The sequence below is a fragment of the Trachypithecus francoisi genome, unplaced genomic scaffold, assembly GCF_009764315.1.
Source record: "Trachypithecus francoisi isolate TF-2019V2 unplaced genomic scaffold, Tfra_2.0 Lachesis_group10, whole genome shotgun sequence".
Taxonomy (NCBI): domain Eukaryota; kingdom Metazoa; phylum Chordata; class Mammalia; order Primates; family Cercopithecidae; genus Trachypithecus; species Trachypithecus francoisi.
Window position 1 is genome coordinate 88,796,793 of NW_022681455.1, and position 22,717 is coordinate 88,819,509.

Genomic DNA, 22,717 nt, shown 5'->3' on the forward strand with positions numbered 1-22,717 from the left:
CCTCATCTGTAAAATAGGCATAATAAAATAATGCTTACACTTCTGAAGTGTACAGAAAGTTCAAACTCCAAATGAACAGTGCTGGCATCTGCCCAACTAGGGAACTGGGGACAAGAACTGCCGTCAGGGGACTGAAGAGGCAGTGGGATGGGCACAGAGCCACGGCAGCAGGGAACAGCTCAAGGCCAGGCCGAGTTCTCTGCTGAGGGGCCTCAGGCCTGAGTTTCAAGTTACCCAACTCCAAAATGGTCGGCCTCTTCTAGCATTTTCTGACTGGGGTGGGCACTCCTGAAGCCCTGTTTGTGCACGTCTTTGGACCTTTCTAAACAATCTGCAAATCCTTGCTAAAGACAGTAACACATGTTACTCAAGACTCGATTTCAAGGGATGTAAATCCAACTGGAATGACCAGCTTAAGCAAAAAGGGAAGTGTGTGAGAATACTGGGGTGTGGCGACATCTGAGGAAGCGCTTTCCTGACAATGGGAACCCGAGGCTCATGCTGCCCCGAACCTCTCTCACATTGTCGCTTCTTTCCTGCCACAGGTCGGCTTCCCCCAGGGTGGAAAATGGCTTCTGACAGATCTGGGCCTGGCATCCCACGATTCCCACTACCACAGAACTCTCCAGCCAGGAGTGACTCGGACTGGCGTAGCTTGGGCCAGGTGTCGACCCTGGCCAGGAAGCCTGAGTGCATCTGGTACGCAGCCTGCGCCAGGTACCCCTCACCGGATCCATGTGCCCAGGATGCTGTGTGCTGGAGCCTGGCAGGGGAGGGAGAAGGGAGTGGAGTGACCCCAGTCCCACCCCAATGTCCCACCAGAGGGCGGTGGATTCCCGGCCTCTTACTGGTCCTGCTGCCAGATGCCGCAGTCAAGAAGGCACTGTTCTCCAGTTCAGTTTAGCAGACATTTATTGAGCACCTATCAAGTGCAAGGCACTGTGCTAGGCGCTGTGGGAAATACAGAGAAAACAGGCGGTCCCTGCCCGCGAGGAGCTCACAGTCTAGAAAGGGCAGCAAGACACAGTACACAATCAGCAGCGGCAGCACCAGCCAGAGCGGCAAGTGCCCAAAGCAAGACACAAAGTGCTGTGCAGTCACAGAACATCATGGGGCTGCTTCTGGCAGAAGCACTGGAAAGGGGACGAGACTCAGGCTGGTCCTTCCAGGAGGGGAGCCATTTGAGAGAAGGGCATCTCTAGCAGAGAGAGGTCCACCTGCGGAGCCCACAGGTCATGGGAAACGTGTGGCCACAGGGAGCATTTGGGGACAGTCAAGTATGGCTGGGAGGTGGACAGCCACAGACACCAAGCTCAGGAGGTGTGAACTTGGTGCTCTGGTCAAACAGCCATTGCAGATCACTTCGCAGGAGGAGGGGTGACTAGAAGTATGTTACTGGAAGGTAAATCTGGCTGCGCTGCGGTGTCTTGATGGCAGAGGACAGCGCTGGGAGGGGCTGGCCAGTTAGGGCCCACCACCCCTGGGTGTCTTGAGAGTAGGAGTAGCGGGCAGGGGCCAGTGAAGCCTGAGGGCAGAGCAGGGGATCATATGGAGGGTGGTGTGGAAGGAGGGAGGGACCCAGAGCAGGCTGCGGGTCTTCGGAGCCTGAGGATGCCATAGGGCTTCCTGGTAGAGTGGGAAGTGCACTCCTGAAGGGCAGGGCCGGAGGTCACTACAGAGAGGGGACAGTGGGGACAGGGACAGTGTGGCCCTAAGGCTGACTGCAGTTTCTCAACATGTGGTCCGTGGATCACCTGCATGGGAACTGCCTGGGGAATGTGCTCATTTGCAGATTCCGGGCCTTCTCTAGAACTACTGGGCAAGCATCTGCTGGGTCATGCCCGGTAACCTGCATTCTTAATACCAGCTGCACTTTCCAGCTAGTCTGCAAACCACTTGCTGAGGAAGAATAGGGTGTTAAGGGCTGGCTTTAGGCAAAAAGAAGAGACAAAAAGAATGAGGGAGGTCTGGGAGTGAGGGAAGTGGTGGGAAGCAGGGAAAGTCCAGTCAAGCCATGTGTGCCACCAAGACAGCCCCAGCGCGGCCTTGCAGCCAGGCACCGGGCTGTCCCCAAGGGCTGCTCTCAGTCCACTTTCACTTGGTGGGTGAAAGCCACATTTGCAAACTGGGAAGTGGAGAGTGGGAGGTGAGGGGAAGCACTAGCAATGAATGAAGAGGATTCTTCTGGGAATCAGGCTGTTTCAATCTGAAACATCTGAGATAAATGGCAACACTGGGGAGGAAGGTGATGAACAGATGGAGGTGAGCCAGAGCCACTGCCTGGGCAAGTCGGCCAGGAGGCGGGGGGTGTGGGTCAGAGACACTGCAGGAACTGGGTGAAGACGAGGAGGTGCGAGGAAAGGGGTTGAGGGACGGTCCCACGGGCAGCCACAACTGAGATGTGGGAGGCAGGTGGGAGCTGGGGGAGGGCAGGGAAAAGAGGCATTTCTGTGTGTAGATCTGAGTCCTCCCTCATATCCCAGCCGTGCCACAAGCCTGCATGGGCAGGAGGCCGGCTCTCCCTTCACTGGTCTCAAAAGCCACCCAGGCCTGAGTCCCAGCCACATAGCCGAGCCTGCCTAGCAATGCTGACCGGCCATCCAGGATGGCCCAGACACCTTCTGTCTCCTGAATGCAGCCTACAGGGGTTCAAACAGACTGCTTGCATTAAGGTCAGACAAGGCTCTTTTACTCCCGAAGACAGTGGCCTGCAGCCTCGGGAAGAATGTAGGCCAGGGAATCACCCAGCCCCTCAGGACAACCTCTCTGAGCAACAGACATCCCGCCTGTTGAATGAGGGTGACCTCTCTCTCCTGCCAGCTCCTTTACATGGATGCCACGCAGTGGGAGAGCCTGAGCAGTAGACAGGGAAGCGGCGGGCGGCCCCGCTGCAGGAGGTAGACAGGCTACAGATACGCAGCAGCCACACTGAGGCTAGTACTGGAGGAGGCTGAGAACCAGTAATGAGTTTTTAATGGTTTGATAATTTGGGTTTTTAAATATTAAATTTAACTAAACCTGAGGGGTTTCGGAAGGAATGATGAATTCCGTCTCATGCTGTCACTGATGAAGGGAACCAATGAGCACTTTGCTCTTCCTTCCTTCCCACAGCCAAGAAAGGGAAAGGGGCCAGGCCTATCTCTCCGAAGCAATAGTCAGAACAGAAAGACTTACAGAATTCAAATGTCAAGGGTCAAATAGCTTCTGGAGCCGGGAGAAGTGGTGACCCCTTCAGCCTAGCCAGCACCAGCCAGCATGGGTGAAAACTGAGTCTGGCGGTCAGGGCGTCTCCTGGGTTTCCTCTCTGAAGCAGAGGAGAAATAGTGGGTCAGCCAGACTGCTGGACCGAACCGTGAGCCAGAAGGCCAGAGTCACTGCAAGACAGCCCCAGTCCACATACCTCAGTTGTGCTTTTGAAAACAGGTGCAAAGCTGAGGCATGGGAGCTGTGACTGAAGTCGCCCTCCTGGCTGGCCTTGTCTTCTACCTCTGCTTCCACAGCTGGGTGACTTGGCCACCGGTCCAAACAATGAACAACCAGTTCCACATCAGGAGGCATCACGGACGCATCTGAGAGGAAACATGATTGAAGGACAAGCCTGGCCTCATGGAGAGCTCTGGATTCATCCCTTGAAGGATGCAGCAATCAAACAAAACCAATAAGCAGGCCTGGAGGTAGCACTCTGGGATGCCCCCCAGTCCCCTCACCATGAACAAACCAGCACTGACTCCTCAGCCTCCACTCCTTAGGCCCAGGAGAGACATGATCTACGGACAGGCAGGAAGCCGACTATGAGCAGCCTGGGGGCGCAGGTGTAAAATACAAAGCCCTTTGAAGGTCCAGACAGTAAGAGTCAAGATGTGAAGATTGCCAAGGAAAAGAACTTCACTGACACTGAATTTGGGCAACACCTAGAACAGACAATATTAAGATATCAATTCTGAAAAAGACTCACAGGAAAGGCTGTTTAGGAGGACACCAGAGAGACGAACACAGGGAAAATAAATACAGGGGCTCTGGCCCCCCACTCCCTCCCCACAACAGAAGCTACTAATGCTATTTATTGGCTTGGGTCATTTTTGAGAGTAGAAAACCATTTTTTGGCAAAGCAGTACAAATTCCACATCAGGGCGTCTTCTGCAGTTGCGGACACAAGATGGCCAGTGACCAGGCTCTTTATTAAACTTCCTCACAACCCGCTATGGTGTTCAGAAGCTAAGAAGTGACTTCCAGAGCCAGGCCAGGTGTGTGGAGGCCTTAGCCTGTAAGCGTGTCAAGCCCTGGCTGGGGAGCCTGCTGCCTGCCTGGCCACTCCTCAACTGTGGCTGTGGTTATGGGTATGGCCAGACGGCGTGCACACTGGGCTGTCCCCTTTTGCGCAGGATGGAAGGGGAAGAAGGGTGGGACTCCATGGCCTCCACAGTATCTTCTAGCCCCGGTATCCTGTGAGTCTAACTTCGCCCTGGTCATTCACCACGGCTAGGCACCAAGTGCCATCTAGTGGCACCGCGGGTCCACTTTCACAATGCTCCAACCAAAGACTGCAGAACAAACCAACTCTTATCCACTCTTAACTCCGGGGGTGAGGGCAGAGGAGGCTGGAAGGGTGAGCACACTTCATGGTAGTGACGGGACATATTCATCTCAAGAAAATATACTTTAAGAGGTCTTGCTTAAGTTGCTTAAGAAAGCAACTCTTTTTTTTATTTATTTATTTATAAAGGCTAACCATATCCATTTGGCAATATTTTCGGCTTTAAGGAAAATAGTTTAAAAAACATAAAAAGGTAAATACACTCAAGAGTAACTGCTATTAAACAGTTCTGAACAGGCAGAAAATGTAGACTTTCCTTTAACAGAAAATGTTAAATCTGTAATAGCAGCATAATTTATATATAGAAAAAGGCTGGTTTTGAAAACCCAGATTTATACACAAAACATTTTTTTTTCTATACAACTGCGTTTACACCGGGAAATAAGTTTCTTCACATTCCCATCAGGTACAGGTGTGAGCTTGAGTTTGATCAGCCAGCCCTGAGCGCAAGCTTTTCAGCACAATCTTCAATCCAACACCATGGCAGACAGCGCGTTTAGATCTTTCATGTATGGGTGGGCCACCAAGATCTGGTCTATTTTCAGTCTTTGCTCTGAGTCAGGAAAGATCTTCAGAAGGGCTTCCCTCAGCTCGTTGGTTTCTGCAGAAGATCGCTGAGCTGGCATGGGCAGGTTCTGCTGGAGATTGGGGAGGGTTGGCAGCAGTGGGAAGTGGGGCTGCTGAGGGAGCCAGTGACTTGAAGGGGCTCCCTGAATCCGGGTCGGAGGCTGGTGGCTGGTGCTGGCTGCCTGGGTGCCAGGGACTCTGAAGCTGGGGTCAAACATGCCCACATTTGGCAGGGCACTGAGTAGGGGCTGCATATCTCTGTGAATGGAAGCAAGTCCTGGTGAGTTGGGTTATAAGTAAATAAAAAATCATGGAGATATTTTAGAAGGTAGCTGTGGCAGGCCTTGAGGCTCAGGATGCCACTCCCTGGCTTCCAAAGGCAGGATGCAAGACTGAGGTGGAGGTGGTGACATCAGCTGCCCACAGAGGAGCCTGCGGGGATTCCACTGATGCCATCTCAAGGTGTGACAGGGAATGAGTGTGCTCTGTGAGGGAGCACCGCCCTCCCAGGTCTTCTGCTGTGAGGACTGACCCCATCCAGCTGTTTGGCTCTAACCAGGGTGCCCTTGGGAACTTTCAAAAGGTTTAACAGGGTCTTACTCTTCTCAAGATTTTGATTTTGTGCAGGACCCTGGTTAACAGAAATCAGAAGAGACTCCTTTTGGGGAGAGTGGCAGTCCCCACCAACTCAGTCTAGATGAGGTGTGGGTGGGTGCCCACACTTGTATGTACATGGGTGTGTACGAGTATGTGTGTACAGGGAGGGCATCTGTATCACTCAAAAGCCTCCCACTGGACTCGACCTGCAGGCGAGAAATGAGGCTAACTGAAGTTTCCCCAACTTCAAAAGCTCAACTTCAACAGCCCCTCTGTGATGGAAGTGATTCCCAACTTCTTAACCAATTTGTGAGCAGCTCTACAAAAAGCCACCAGGTGAGAGTGAAAAGGCAGGCAGGGCAGACCCCGTGCCAGGTTGCTCAAGGAGTGGGAGGAAGCAGAGGACTCTCCTTCTGCTAACTGTGACCCACAGACGTGACTGATACTCACACACAGGCCTTGGGCCTGAAGCCCAGCAGGGGATTTCCAAGTTCAGATGTGGGGAAGGAAAACGAGATGGACTGATGAGTGTACCAGGTGTGGAAAATGGCTGCCATTCTCTTCATGTGGGTAGAGAAGCATGGCGTTTGGGATTTAAGTCCTCATCTGTGTCATGAAACCCAAAGGCTCAAAAGAGAAATGATTCACAAGACCAGGGAGCTGAAATTGTAGTGGTCTCCTAGGTAGAACAGACCACCATGTAAAAAAAAAAAAACCCATCACCACCGACCACTGAATCCAAACCTACAACTCCCAATGGTTCCCGCTACAAATGGAAAAGATCGGCTGGAAAGTGTTACTGCCTAAAAATGCTGAGAGAGCTGTGTGTCTTCCTCTCAGCTTAGACCCCCACATCACACCCCCATGCAAATACCAGTTGGGAATGCACAGAAGTGCAGTCTGGTTTAGTTTTTAAAGAGTAAACATCAGTCATGGGGTCATATGATCTGCCTGTTAGGTTCACAGGCATCGTTGGTTAATGTCTGTTACCTAAGAATTCTGAAAACAGAAACAACCACTAACAAGGTGTCCTAAAAACAAAACAAATCCAAACTACAACAAAGAAAACCTAAACTACCAAATCATTTTCAGATAAATATGGAATACTGGCTTTTCCATTCAGTGAAGGTAGAAAGTAATGGTCAGTTCCCCCAGGCAGTGATTCCTGAGCAGTAAGTAATTAATATAAGCATAACATGTTCAAAGCAAATGACTTTAGAAAATGAATGTAAAAAGACACTCACACATACAAAATGAGCCCATTAGGCACTCATGGTTCAGAGGGAGAGCTCTCACACATACATGATGAACCTAAGTAGTATTCGCCAGTAAGTGACCACCAGCTTGGAAAAACAGCTTTGTTTTTTTGTTTGTTTGTTTGCTTGTTTTTGAGATAGAGTCTTGCTCTGTAATCCAGGCTGTAGTATAGTGGCGTGATCTTGGCTCACTGCAACCTCTGCCTCCTGGGTTCAAGTGATTCTTCTGCCTCAGCCTCCCGAGTAGCTGGGATTATAAGCATGCACCACCACACCCAGCTAATTTTTGCATTTTTAGTAGAGCCATGGTGTCACCATATTGGCCAGGATGGTCTTGAACTCCTGACCTGAAGTGATCTACCTGCCTTGGCCTCACAAAGTGATGGGATTATAGGCATGAGCCACAACACCTGACCCTGGCTTTGTCTTTTTAAACCCACAAAAAGGTTGGATGACGTGGCTCACGCCTGTAATCCCATCACTTTAGGAGGCTGAGGTGGGTGGATCACCTGAGGTCAGGAGTTTGAGACCAGCCTGGCTAACATGGCAAAACCCCGTTTCTGCTAAAAATACAAAAAATTAGCCAGGCGTGGTGGCGTGCACCTGTAATCCCAGCTACTCGGGAGGCTGAGGCAGGAGAATTACTTGAACCTGGGAGGCAGAGGTTGCAGTGAGCCAAGATCGCGCCATTGCACTCCAACCTGGGCCACAAGAGTGAAATTCCATCTCAAAAAAAAAAAAAAATCAATAAAAATAAACCCACAAAAAAAGTTTGGCTTCTGTCTTTTCCTAGGATGAAAACTGAAAGGACTACAGTTGAAAATCTGGGATGCTTGCTACATTAGCTTCCAAATATATGAAACCAGCACTAAATTTAAGGCTTAAAAAAATTTTTTTGGCCAGGTATGGTGGCTCATGCCTACAATCCCAACACTTTGGGAGGCTGAGGAAGGCGGATTCCTTGAGCTCAGGAGTTTCAGATCAGCCTGGGCAACATGGTAAGACCCTGTCTCTACCAAAAATACAAAAAAAGAGCTGGGCGTGGTGATATGTGCCTGTGGTCCCAGCTACTCGTGAGGCTAAGGTGGGAGGATCGCTGAAGCCCGGCGGGGCAAAGGTTGCAGTGAGCTGAAATTATGCCACTGTGTTCCAGCCTGGGTGAGAGAGCAAGGCCTTGTGTCAAAATAATAATAATAATAATAATAATAATAATTTTTAAATGCCATTTCTAGTCGATAAAGACAGCACTTGCACTAAAGCACAAAGAGTTGAAACAGACGTTTTAATATAAGACAATCTGAAAAAGGAAATACCTAAGACAGACTTCCTTCTGAAGAAACTCCTCTAATCGAGGTCCACTTCTTCCCAGAGGATCATCAGGAACCATAAATATGTCCCCTACGAACGTGTACTGCAGCAGCCTACAACACAGAACACCATGAGGCTGAGAAACAGGGTCCTCACTGCCCAGGGCCTAAAGGATCCCAAAGCAGCCACCCAATGCCAAAGCAACGGTCAGGTCAGCCTACAAACCCTAAGACTGCTCAACTGCCTAAAAGTGGGGAAAACAACCAAGTGAAACCCTTTTAATGTCTGTTTTGGACATAAATACAATAGAGTCAGAACATTTTATCAGCCAGCCAGCCATTTTATCAGCCAGCCCTCAAATTTCTCATCAAGACTTGCAGATTTGTACTGGGCTTAGGAAGCCGCTTCTTCTTCTAATATAACTGTCAATATAACTTTGAAAAATAAGATTTAAAGACTGTCAGCTTAGGACACAAATGCTGAATGAAGGTTTAATTTTTTGAATAAAACTGGTAATAAATGTGTCTATAAGCAAACCCACTGAAAATAATATTTTTAAAAAGGAAAACGATACATGAATAAAGGAAATCTGAGGTCTTTAGACCACTATTTATCATATCAGGGAAAACAGAAAATGAAATAATTTTAAAAGTCCAAGTGCTTGTGCTTGTTGTCTGGGTCTCCTTTCTGCCTTGTTTTTGTGAATGCTGAAAGCAACAGCTTGGCTGGAGAACACCAGTCTTGACTGCATTTAAACCCTCCATGCATACACGGATGAGTGTCAGTAAATACTGACAATGAGCCCAGGCAGAGGTCCAACAGAAACATGCCCTACAAGATTAGTGGCTCATTAACTGTGCCCAGAAGGTCAAAGACCAATTCTCATTCTCGGTTCAGCTATCAACAACAGCTTTTTAACAGCACAGGTGTCAAAACGCATACAGTAATTAACTCTCACCTGGGCTTTCGTAACAGAATCTTTTTCTAAAATCTTCTAATAATTTAGGAAAATACAAATACCAGGCAAAGTACAACTGTGAAACCCCAACAGGGATAAATATCTAGTTATCCTAGCTATACTGCGAGTTTTACTATATATTAGTTATACTTAGCATGAGGTATGTTCACTTTATGTTTTAAGATGTCTGGCCTATGTGCCTTATCCCTGGCACTATCACAGCCTCTTGCTTTCTATTTTAAATAACTGGTCAGGTGATAGTTGTTAACAAAAAGTCCTAGCAGCCAGTGCCCACTCATCTTAGGGCATTTTTCAGCAGTGGACACCTTCATAGTTTTATTACAAATGAAAAACAGCAGTGAATGCTAAACTCTTGATGTAACTGTTTTATTTTGGATATTTAAAGATGTTTTCAATATAGATGATTAAACTATGACTGTAAAAACCTCCAGAAAAGTATCAGATATTAAAAAGTGGAAATATTCTCTCCAGACCATGAAGAAGTGAAAGCCCAGTCAGCACACATTGCTTTTGGTCCTTTCCTCTTGCTGGAATCACAGCACTTCAGAGCTGGAATCCCAGCTGCCATGAAGTTCACCCTTTTACTTCACAGCTGAGTAAACTAGGAAGCCATTTGTGCTCCATCACACTTAACTGTGCCTCCTGCTTCATGCAGGAAAACTCTGATGCCCTAGAAGGCTGTAGTGAGAGCAGAGCATGTCCACACTCATTACAACCAGCTCTGCTGCTCTGCGCCGGGCCCCTGATTACCTGGAGGGGGCCAGTCACCTATGAAAGGGAGTACAGCACAGTCTTATGATACTTTGGTTCCTTATATTGCCTTCTGTGGGGCCAAGGAATATAGAAAACAAAACAAAATGCACACAGAAACAAACAATTAAAAACAAAACAAAACTTTTCTGACCAAAGACAAAGAAGAAAATATTACCTTTTTGTAATAATTTCTCTCCAAGAGACTGACTCATTCACAAATTCTCTGAAATTATCATTTGTCACAATTATACCACCAGTTTTGTCCGCTAAGTGTAGTAGAAACCTATGGTAATATAAGAGAGTTTAAAATGAGCAACAGGCATCCTTGGCTCAGAGAAGCCATGTTATAAGAAAATAAGAGAAAAGTTCCTCTTCATAGGAAAACCATCAAAGAATTTAACCAAGGCTAGGCCACAGAAAAGTTTAGCCCCTATCAACTGAAGATCAATCAGAATGGTGAATATCTCTAAAATTATTAGTGTGATTATAAAATAGATTGTCTTTCATACAATTTAAGTGATCTAAACTATAATTTATTCAAAAGTTGTATTATCAGTAAACAGTGTTAATAAGAATACATGAAGACCAGAGCAGAGAATGAGAGCTGACAAGCCTGTGCAATCATTATTCAGATTTAAGTTACTGAGCAACAGTATTCTGGTTCTAAGATTAGCTGCTTAGTACAATCAGCCTTACAATTCTCTTTTCTTTTTAAAAATTTATAGGTTCAAGCCGAGTGTGGTGGCGCACGCCTATAATCCCAACACTTTGGGAGGTTGAGGTGGGCGGATCATTCAAGCCCAGGAGTTTGAGACCAGTCTGGGCAACATGGTGAAACCCCATCTCTACAAAAAAATACAAAAAATTAGCCAGTAAAAAGAGGTATCTAGAAATGCCATTTTGTTTAGACTAAGTTATAGATTCACTCAAATGGAAGGTATGACAGGATACCTGGTGATAAAAAAGGGAAAGGATGAAGCAGTAAAGAAGACTTCCATTTCACTGCTGATTATTCATGCTCAGACCCTCTTAATAAGAGATCTGTGAGGATAATGTGAATTTTATCTCATAAGTTAGGGTGACCACATTTGTCTAAGGATATGTAGACCAAGATAATAAAAAATAAATTAAGCGACTCACTGGAACTAAAGGTACAGACAACTGCTTTTACTAGCAGTGATGAGTACTTAACGGGGATTTAAAAAACCTCATTAGTTTCAGAGATCTTAGAAAACCTTGGAAATTAAATATGATTTAGTTCTTTGGCTTTATTAAATAATATTTTACAAATGACTTCTAACTGGCATGAGTTGTAAGTGGTAATGTTTGCCACTAACAAAAATAGGCAGTAAGGCTTCTGAGTTCATGTACTATGAATGAGAACATATATGCATGTCCTCTAAAAACCCAAAGAGCCGTATCAGCCAAACAAGAGCTTAGTCTGCATACTTGTGTGTGTGTTCCAACCCTGCTGGTGTGAGAATGAAGCTGCTGTGTTAGAGGACCTGAACCCTGCAGGGCCCCTGTCTGTGTCACAGGGCTGGGCAGGAAGTGTCCTTCCATTCCGCCTTCTAGTACTTCTCACCTATCCCCCAGGCACCCACATATGGTATCCTCTTTTGGCTCTTCCATGCCACCTGATTCTCACCCATCAGATCTGGTCTTGCATACTAGCCTGGTGCAGGGCAAGGGACTGTCAATGAGAAGGCCCTTCTGGTGAATGAATATATGTCTGCTGTGGTCCCAAGCCCCCCATCTCTCTCCCCAGGCCCTCTTTTCATCTCTTACCCATTTGACTATCATTCACTAGCTTGGGTCACAAGCTAAACACTATCTTCAATGGAGTGGTGTTTTGGTGGAACACAGGCAAAAACAGCAGGGGTGCTGTCAGTGCTATAAGCCAGATGAAAATAAACAGGGCAAATGCAGGAGAGAAAAGAATAAACAGCTACCACTAGGTTCCCAAATGTTAGTAGACCTGCTACTAATTTCATACCATGAGAAGGATTTTAAAAACGAGTCCTATTTCCATTGGTTAAGTTTGGAACCTTCTCTTACTCAACCACAGCAAAACTCCCTTCTATTACTTATGTACGTTTTCTCAAAATTCTTGAGGGCAGGAGGTGCATCTGAATCATGCGTGTCCCCAGAACCTACCTCGGTGTATCAGATTTGGTTAGTGCTCAATAAAGTTTTTAGAAAAAATTTAAAAAGGGCCAGGCGCAGTGGTTCATGCCTGTAATCCCAGCACTTTGGGAGGCCGAGATGGGTGGATCACCTGAGGTCAGGAGTTTGAGACCAGCCTTACCAACATAGTGAAACCTTATCTCTACTAAAAATACAAAAATTAGCCAGGCGTGGTGGTGCATGCCTGTAATCCCAGCTACTTGGGAAGCTAAGGCAGGAGAATGGCCTGAACCTGGGAGGTGGAGGTTGCAATGAGCTGAGATTGTGCCATTGCACACTAGCCTGGGTGACACAGTGAAACTCCATCTCAAAAACAAAACAAAATATTTAAAAGGCACAGACGAAATCTTGGTGACTCAGATGCACTAGTACCTGCTTCCTGAGTTATATGCCAAGCTAAGAAATGGAGGCTTATAGGCTGGGTGTGGTGGCTCACAACTGTAATCCCAGCACTTTGGGAGGCCAAGGTGGGCAGATCACCTAAGGTTCAGGAGTTCAAGACCACCCTGGCCAACATGGAAAAACCCCGTTTCACTGCAACCTGCTAAACCAAAAATACAAAAATTAGCTGGGCATGGTGGTGCGTGCCTGTAATCCCAGCTACTTGGGAGGTTGAGGCAAGAGAATCGCTTGAACCCAGGAGGCAGAGGTTGCAGTGAGCTGAGATTGTGCCATTGCACTCCAGCCTGCGCGACAGAGTGAGACTCCATCTCAAGAAAAAAAAAAAAAAGAAAAGAAATGCAGCTTACTCCTATCACAGTAGGGTCACTTGAGACATGTCTATGACGTAGAAGAAACCCTGAGGACCCAGGCATTATGATAATAGGCTAAGTCACTGATCAAAAGTAGAGTGAGAGGAGTTAATATTTGAAACCATTTTCAAGCCTGCCACACTAAGACAAGACAAACATTACTTTAAGCACCTACCAACCAGAGACTACAATATCTGCTTTTACTTACAGATTTTCAGTCATGTTTTACTAAAACACAAAAACAGTTTCTTTTGTGATGTTTCTAAAAACTATGTAGCAAATATCACTGAGCATATCACCTTAATGACCACAAATATTAAACCTCCCGCATCAAGCAGGTCCTCTAAAAGTGTGGACCTGTTCAGCAGAGCAGGTGGCTGGCTCCTCACCACCCCACTCCAACCTTAGGAAGGAGAATGGCCTTTCATACCTGTCATCATGAGAAGCAATTCTTTCTCCAAAGACCATCCGGGCAGGAGTTAAAGATAGTATTCCGAGCTCCTGGAGCTGGGTTAAGAAGTGCTGTTCTGTTCGTGGAATAAGTTGAATATACATTCAGAAAAGGGCTATCTTCCCAAATGTATCAAGAAATGTAAGTACACTCAAATGTTTCACTTGGAGAGCTGTAGAAAACCTTTTTTCTATTGACTCAGTTTTACTAACTCACTAGGAGGAAAAAACAAAAAACAAAAAACAAGCAAGACCTATACTAAGGCAAAAACAACATATGAACTAACTTCAGTTATTTTTTAAACATAAAAAGATTAAACTCATTTGCTTCTTAAGAATAGTAGGCCAGGCACGGTGGCTCACGCCTGTAATTCCAGCACTTTGGGAGGCTGAGGCAGGTGGATTACTTGAGCTCAGGAGTTCGAGACCAGACTGGCCAACACGATGAAACCCCATCTCTACTAAAAATATAAAATTAGCCAGGCATGGTGGCTCGTGCCTGTAATCCCAGTTACTCAGGAGGCTGAGGCAGGAGAATCGCTTGAATCCGGGAGGCAGATGTTGCAGTGAGCTGAGATTGCACTGCTGCACTCCAGCCTGGGTATTTAATGAAGCCTATCATCAAAAACTCTTTCAGAGCTATACTACAAAAAATAGAGGACAAAGAGAGGGATGATAGGACAGCCTGAGAGAGGGTAGGGGTGGGACTAGGACAGATCTAGGGATAGGAGGGACAAATGGTTCTACCCCAATCCCAAGAAAGATCCTTATGCCAAGAGTCTGTTGAAGCCTCCTCCTACTGGCCTCCTGTCCAACTTCTCAAAGGTGTCCATACAAATATTTGCCGGTTTTCATGGGGGGTGGGTGGTGACAGTGGAGAACGGAGGGTCAAAGCTACACTTCAGAAAACCAGGAATGGGCAAAAGCAGCTAAAAACTCAGGGTCTGAGTTTCCCACACCTGCATTCCCTACAATGGTACTCACCACTGACTTAAGCAATGCAGAGCATGTAAGCATTAAGAGACTCCTTTGGCAGGGTGTGGTGGCTCATGCCTGTAATCCCAGCACTTTGGGAGGCCAAGGTGGGTGGATCACAAGGTCATGAGCTCAAGACCAGCCTGGCCAATATGATGAAACCCCATCTCTACTAAAAATACAAAAATTAGCCGGGCGTGGTGGTGCGTGTAGGTAGTCCCAGCTACTTGGGAGACTGAAGCAGAAGAATCGCCTGAACCCAAGAGGTGAAGGTTGCAGTGAGCCGAGATCGTGCCATTGCACTCCAGCCTGGGTGACAGAGCGAGACTCCATCTCAGGGAAAAAAAAAAAAAAGAGAGACTCCTTCAGGGATCCAATTGCAAAAATAACAAAATGAGTGGATCTGCTTCATTCCTTATGTACCCTCTGTTAAGATGAATATGCTCTTCAAAATGGGGGAAGTTGGGAATACTTGGGAACTATGTGGTTTGACCATTTCTGCCCCACTAAGTGACTAAATTTCACTTCCTGTTTAATGTGCTGGGCAAGTCCTGTACTCACTCACCCTCCCTCCCCACAATCTAGTTTATTTTTCCAGGTACTCTGATGAGTTAAGTTGCCTGACACACCCCTTTCACCTATCCTCCTATCATGACCTATGACACAAACAACCTGAAGTTTCTCTGGAACATTTCATGATTCACAGTAAGTTCAAATCTTTCATGTGTGGCCTGCAGGTCAGCCAGAGTACTTCATGTTTAACAGAAATGATTTATATTAAGCCATTAAATAGACTATTAAAAAGACATAACTTGAAGGGGCCAAATTTATGAAGTGACTTCAAAAATACTATCTAAACAGTCAGAAACCCAGCTTAATAAAGACATTTTTTAGAAAGTAAAAAGAAAACATGTGATATATAATGAACTCTTAACATAATTTCCTGTATAAATAACTATGTTAACTTTCCATCCTACCCCCTAGTATTTCTGATGCCGTGGCACTCTCTTCAATTGATGTTTTGCTAGGTGTGATAGATTTACAATTTTATTTTTAAAGCTGCTGCCCATGGCACACAGCTCTATTCTAAACAGCATGTGTTGTAATTATAAGCTGACTCATTAAACATTTCACTAGCAATCTGAAAAAATCAGTTTGCCTCACCTGTGACATTAGGATCACGCCTTGTTCTCCACTGAGGGACAAATACAGTGATGTTTCTGTTGCCAAGCTTCCAAAAATATTCAACCGCAATTGCAATTCCACGACAAGAAAAGAACTTTTTCAGACCGTGGCTAGAAATAACAGAGTAAAGAAAATACATAAAATTTATTTCTGTTTAAAGCACAGTTTCACCATGAAAAGTTAACATACACATACAACAAACAATAACAAAGTTTCCTTTAATACTCTTACATTTTTGGCATTTAGTTCATAAAGTTAGGATGGAACCCACTGTAGGGGACAGAACTCTTAATAGTGTCTTAGGATTTTTCTCGCATTTTGTTAATCTAACTGGGTGTGCTGTTGTGACAGAAGGCAGTGAGCTCCATGGTAATACTTGTTCCCTGTGACAGAAGAAAGGGACAAAGATGTGACACGGTCATAACCCCTGCAACCTCCAAAGATGCTGCTGTGTCCTGTCCCAGGAGGGCCCCACTCTTTCCAGGGAATGGCTATATTTACTCAGTTTACAGCTTACGAGAAACATGTTGAGGGCAAGACTCAAATGAAACTTATGGAGGGGCTGTGAAAGGCTATTTTAAGAAAGCAGAAAGCAGGGAAAAAAGGTAAAAAGAAAGAAAGAAAGAAAGAAAAAAAACAACAACAATGAACAGTAGAGAACACAGGTCAGAACACTTTTTCTGTTAAGAGTCACACAGTCTCTGTCATACTACCCAACTCTGCGTGTGAAAACAGTCACAGACAGCTGTAAGTGAATGTGTGTGGCTGTGTTCCACATTTACAAAAACAGGTGGCGGGCCTGATTTGGCCCATAGTTTACAATCCTTAGTATAGAGGATTAAAAAATGCCAACCCCTCCATCCATAACACATTTCAATGGAAAGGAAGAAAGTACTTAAAATTTACGCTCCAGCAGTTAATTAAAAGTGGAGATAAAAAAGTTAAAAGTTTAAAATTCTGCAGGTGGTAATTTGTCTACTCATGGGTATTACAAAGAAAAAAAGACTAAAATCTTAAACAGTGATGCTGTAATTGATGAAATTAGCATAATCTATGTTCACTGCTTCAATGGTCACTTAGATTGCAGCGACAATACTCCTTGCATCTTCAGTCCTGTCTTCTCTCCACGTCTAATGCTGCATGCCAAAATTGCTTTGTAGAAATACTTCACTTGCAAGTCCTGCCATGATGGGCATATGTGTCCTGAGTTAAACCCCGGCTCTCCTAATTCCAGCCTACCCTGAAAATTCCAGTGAAAACTAACTTTTAAATGCAGCCCGAGGCCTTTGATTCTGCTCAGGGCCTTCAAAGGCACTGTCCTACACTAATGCTGCCTGGCTTCCAGGACCCCTCCTCGTCTGACTCGTCAGAAAGGATCTGGCTAAGTGACCCTCCCACTACCATGCAACAACCCTCTTGGTTTTGACCAGGTCTTGCCATCTCACCCCTCCTGGTCTCTGAGCCTTTCCTTGTGTTGCTTTCTATATGTGCGATGCTCTTGCACCTTTCCTTGCTCCTTCTTCAAATGCCCTCAGGACTGAATGCGCTGAATTCTGGCCCCTCTTCTTCTATGAAGCTATTTCTAGACACAGGGCCTCTCTCAGCCTCCTTCCTCTTCTGAATTCCAACCCTGTATGGTGCACCAGAATCACAGAGATAGAATGGCATTTAGATGCCTGTTAGAAAAAGGAGTCACTAGGGAAGGAGCAGCCTGCCTGGGTTGCACAGCCAGGGGAATGAGCTGGATTAGACTCCGACTTCCTCACAGCTGCCTTTTCCACGACCCCACCTGCATGTGCGTTCCTTGAGAGCAGGAAGAGGCTGGACACTTCACGAACATCTAATGCTCTGTGAGATTCAGAAGAGCTACTCACAGACTCCTCTTTTTAAAGGCTATTTCTTTTTCAGCGAACCATAAATATTTCAGAGGCTCTCACCCCAGAAAATATATGTAAATAAACAAACCCAATCTTGATAATTCAGGAGTGCTTTGTTTATCTAAAGGCATTCAAATATGACAAGAAGGTAGCATAGTGACATTTTTAACTAGAAAAAAGACTGGGGGTGGTTCTTTAGGGGGGTCTTTTTTAATCTTTCAAAAATTATAAATCATCCATCACTCTAATTGCTTAACAGCAGGGACATGCCTAGAGTTAACGTCAACCACAGCCCTAATTTGAAAATCCACAACAGAACAACCTGCTGGTTCTTAGAAAAACCAAGAAATATGTATATTTAGTCTGCAAAAGGATAATCCTTGAGAGAACTGCACTGAAAAGGTTTTTAAGGTGGCTTCCTGATTATTTGACAGATACAAATGTGTGCTACCTACTCTCCCTCTTTTCCTTAATAGCTTCTGGTGATGGCAAGAGGAGGAACTGGATAGAGGAGGAGTACCCAGTTCAATTCCACTGGGTCACTACGTAACAAGGGTGGAAATGCAGACCGATGAATTCTGCTGCCCTGGACTCCTTACAAGTCTAGAGGGGGAACAAATGGAGTTTCTAGAAACATCAGCTCTCAACTAAATTCCAAAATGTTATTCTCAGTGATAAGATCATATCACTTTTGATACTCTAAAAAAATCTCAGGAATGGAATTAAAACAGGTTCAAAATTCTGGTGGAGAACATACAGATTTACCCAAAAAATAAAACTACAACAACAAAAAATTAAGTGGAGCCAAATTATTGTCCTCAAAATAATACAGAGGGTCCATTAAGGACCGCTCATCCTACTTCAAGTCCTATACCCTGAGCAGGCATGTGCTTACTCATCACTGTCTCCTGGCCTCTCTGCAATCAAACCAGAGTAGCAAGTTGACAGGTAAACCCAGACCAAAGGTCTATTTTGACCCAGAGGCAAAGTATATATATATAATAACACCTTGCTGCTTACGGGAAGGCCAAAGCTCTGGGGCTCCCAGCTCCAAATATAGAACGAACAGTTATTAAGTCTGGGAGGCCAGGTGTGCAGGCCATCAAGAGATTCAAACGTCTGTTTCCATATAATTGGTTAAAGATTATATCATCTGGTTGCTTGCTTTATTATAGAATGCTGGCGACTAAAAGAAAGTGTCCAAAGCAGAGGAGATGGGTGACACACAGCTGATAAAAACTCATGGCAGCCATAGCACCGGACACGGCAGTGTGGAGACAGCGGAAAGTCCTTTCTGAGTTACCCAGGAAAAATTTCTTTTTATGGAACCCTAATATGGCAAAGACTAGTATGAAAACAAAAAGGTTAAAATACATAATTCTGGCAAGGGAAGGGGCAAACCTCATCTACATGGAAAACTATCACCCCATACGTCAGGGGTTCTCATGCTGAAGTTTCAGGCGGACAGAGCCCAAATGTTTCTTGGCCACTACCGTGCTGTCTAGTCATACATCACAAAACAATTTCCACTTACTCATCATTTGACTCATTCATGGTGACGAGGGGGCAAGAACAAGATATACAAAATTGGCAGCATTAAACAGGGTACTGTGGAGGTTTTCACAGGTGGTATGGGCTGCAGACCTCATTCTGGATAGGAAAATGAACAAAGGCTTTACAAAAATACATTGAAGGGTGGGCCTAGGCTGCTTTAGGGTGGGGCCCACACCAACAGATCCTATTGCTTAAGGAATCAAATAAGTACTTCCCCAACTACTTGGGTCAAATCAGTAAGCTTCAGTTAGGAGTGCTGTGAAACCCAAGACTTAAGTATCCAATGATGCCTTGGCCTGAAAATTCCAACCTTAACTTCTGCTGGAGGAGAGAGGGTATACAGCAGCTCTGGGGAAAGACATTATGGGTCCAAATCTCTATCTACATAACCCTGGAAAACATTTTTAAGCCACTTCATGTTGTATAAATTACAACTTTTGCCTCACAATTGGTGTGAAGGCTGCATTTTTAAAAATACAGTGCCTGACACATAATAATGGGTGTTTCGACTTTAAAATCCCAAATATTTGTTGCATTAAATATATGGTCTCAGTGAAAAATCTAAACTGGCCACTGGAATAGTAACCATGAAGTTACAAATGGGTAGTAGAAAGCCACTAAAAAAAATCCTAAACTGGGCATGGTAAGGCATGCCTATAGCTTCAGCTACTAGGAAAGATTGGCCGAATCCAGGAGTTCGAGTCCAGCCTGGGCAAAATAGTGAGACTTCACCTCTTAAAAAAAGAAAAATTCTAATTTGCCTTTAATTCATCAACAAGCTTTTAATGAGTTCCTACTGTGTGTCAGGGACTATGGGTATCAGAGGTAATTCATTGAACAGAAGAAACACAAATCAGTTTCTTCATGGAATCTAGTCAAAGTTAATTCACACTTAACATTGAAGCAACTGATTTAAAATACAGGCTGATTTTTTTCCAACTTACAAAAAAAATTGAGGTAAAATTCACATGACTAAAATTCAATGGCATTTACTACATTCACAATGCCGTGCAACCACCACTTACACCTAGTTCCAAAATGTTTGTCACTCCAAAATAAAACTCTATACCCATTATGCAGTTTCTTCCTAGAATATGGGTAAATCTTAATTACTGACATTTTCAGAACAATACATCAAATTAAGTACAAGTCTGTCTCCTTAAAATAACACATTCACTTGTTAAAGTATTGCCTTTAAACACAGACATCTGTGAATCCAAAGAAAATGTAAATCCTCCCAAAACAATCAGTTTTCCAAAAAAAAAAAAAAAAAAAAAAAAAAAAAGAAAGCTTGCAGCTTTCTCTTAGTGTAATAATTGGTAGTTTTCAAAAGAGATGACACTGTACTCAGGGCATTAGGAAACATGTGGGAGGGTGTTTGGGGTGTCACAATGACTGGGGAAGGATATTATAAGCAAAGTGGGAGGGACTAGATTTGCAAAACATCCTGTCACAGATAGGTAACACCACTCTAAATTCCAAAAGTGACCCTGCTGAGAAATATGCCTGTTAACTACCCCAAAAGGTTTTTAAAAAGCATCAGGATCACTGCTCATTCTATGTTAACTTGCATTTCCTATTTGGAAAATCCTTCCACATACAAAAAAGTGAAAGAGGATGAGAATTGCTCACAATTGTGACCTAAATTTTGTGTCACCAGTTGGCTCAAGAAATCATAACAATGAAGAACTTGTTCCGGGCTTGGGGTGTGGGTGACTGAAGTTGACATTTCTGCTTAGATATCGCTATGCAGCTGCGGGTCATTTGCTGGGTTTCCCCTAATAGGGCTGCCAAAAAAAACCAAAGTGAAATGACAATAACCATGATTTGGAAATGAAGGTAAACATACTGCATATTTTTGCTGCCTGTCTTCAAATTTTAACATCTGAAATGATGGCATTTTCTTTTTGACAGCAAAACACAGCATCGATAATTCATTCAAATAATAAAAAGCAGAATAATCCTTATATTTTAAAAAATACATATTAAAATATTTATGAACATATAGCTGAGATTTCCTTCAAAATAATAGGGGTGGAAGGAAGAGGTAAGGGCTAGGATGAAACAAGACTGATCATGAGCTGGTAATTATTGAAGGTGGGTGAGGAACCCATGGGAATTCATTATCTTGTGTATCTGAAAATCCTAATAAAAAAATTTACAAACCAAACAATTACAAATATACTATAAACATGTATTTCAAAAATAACATTTATTTTTCAATCCTAATAGGTATTCTTAAAAACTCAGGGCATTAACTGATCTCTCAGAACTCCCAAAAAAGAAGTTACACAATCATTCGGTAATTCAGAAAAGTATTTTTAAGATTTGGCAACTTCTTCCTCATTCCATGTCCAGGTGCCCTGTTTATTGAATTGTAGCTACTTAAAATGCCAGACCTTGAATATTTCTTCAAAAATCAATGGTGTTAAATTAAATTTGGCCTAAGGTTGCCTCCATACATAGTGACCTGCAACCTTAGTATGTGAACAAATTGCAACCTAAGAGTATTCTTGTAAAAAAAAAAAAAAAAAAAAAAAGGCTGAGTCTCAGCCAATCACAGGAGCTAAACTTCACAGGAGCTAAGCTTCAGCCAATCACAGGCTGGCAACTGACATAAGGCAAATGCCTCATCACAGGATGCCTGGATAAGGCAAATGCCAGCCTGTAGGCAATCAAGTTGTTTCTGCAGGGCACTTCCCTCTTCTGCTGATAAACACCACGGGCCCTCATTGCTGAGTGAAGCTCTATGAACCTCTCCTGGTTTAGGGTGCTGCCAGATTCATTAATCATTGTTTGTGCAGATCAATTCTGCTAAATTTAATTTGCCCGAAGTTTTTCTTTTAACAATGGGGTGACTGGTTTTGGAGGGCAGACTTTATTTTGAAATGATATGGTAAAGATGTCCTTAAGGACAGGTCAGAAAGCAACAGACTGCAGCAACTGAAACTCTGAACAGTTAAGTGACCTGCGCAAATCAAACAGCTGGTCCACAGTGTGGGGAGGCTCTTGACTCTCACACTCTTCTTAGCCATGATCTTAAACTGCCCCTTAGAAAAGAAACTCAAGCGTACAGGTTTCAAATCAGAGGATTTTCAACTAAGAGGAGTTCCAAGACAGGCTAACTAGAAACAACGGGTTCATTAAATGATGTCTTTTACTAAAAACAAATATTATAAACTTTTAGTAAGAGCAGAGGCCCACAATGAAGCTCAAACTAACTTCCTTTGAAAGGAAATTGCCATTGCTCTATCCAGGGAAGTACATCACACCTATTACCACTGTACACTCTACGCTAGAGATCAGGCATACTCTAACATAAGATTAAAAAATCCTTGTGCTTTAAGCTTTGTTTTCTTATTTAGATTAGAACATAATGGTACTTACAGTATTAAGAATGTAATGACTTAAAAGTTACTATACTACCTATCACTGAGCAATGCAATGTGAAAAGATAATCTTCTATCCTCTCTTGCCCTTAGAAATTAAGTTCAGCAGGGTGAAGTAAAGTTCATGAATTCAGAAGATAGACTGACAAAACCTTTCCAACCAGTTGGTTCCCATTCCCCTCCACATCCAACCCTAACGCTACAGATCAACTATATACAACATGTATGTATAGTTCCTATATACATGTGATTCTCAGACACCATTTAGAGCCCTATTTAAAATAAAACAATCTG

At 44.2% G+C, this 22,717-nt stretch overlaps 1 protein-coding gene and 1 long non-coding RNA gene across 2 annotated transcripts in view; one reads left to right on the plus strand and one right to left on the minus strand.

Annotated features, from left to right (window-relative positions):
- The window catches only part of LOC117087758, a 77,859-nt gene that overhangs the window by 25,006 nt on the left and 30,136 nt on the right, over positions 1 to 22,717 (plus strand). The gene's annotated exons all lie outside the window — the stretch shown is intronic.
- Positions 895 to 22,717, minus strand: part of N4BP1 (NEDD4 binding protein 1) — a 75,580-nt gene continuing 53,757 nt past the window's right edge. Inside the window, exons 3-7 of the mRNA XM_033218338.1 lie at positions 15,583 to 15,713; positions 13,424 to 13,520; positions 10,230 to 10,337; positions 8,328 to 8,435; positions 895 to 5,419 (exon numbers count right to left, since the gene is read on the minus strand). Of these exons, the coding sequence (XP_033074229.1) occupies positions 5,062 to 5,419; positions 8,328 to 8,435; positions 10,230 to 10,337; positions 13,424 to 13,520; positions 15,583 to 15,713 (802 nt within the window). The 3' untranslated portion in view covers positions 895 to 5,061. The remainder of the gene's footprint in view (positions 5,420 to 8,327; positions 8,436 to 10,229; positions 10,338 to 13,423; positions 13,521 to 15,582; positions 15,714 to 22,717) is intronic.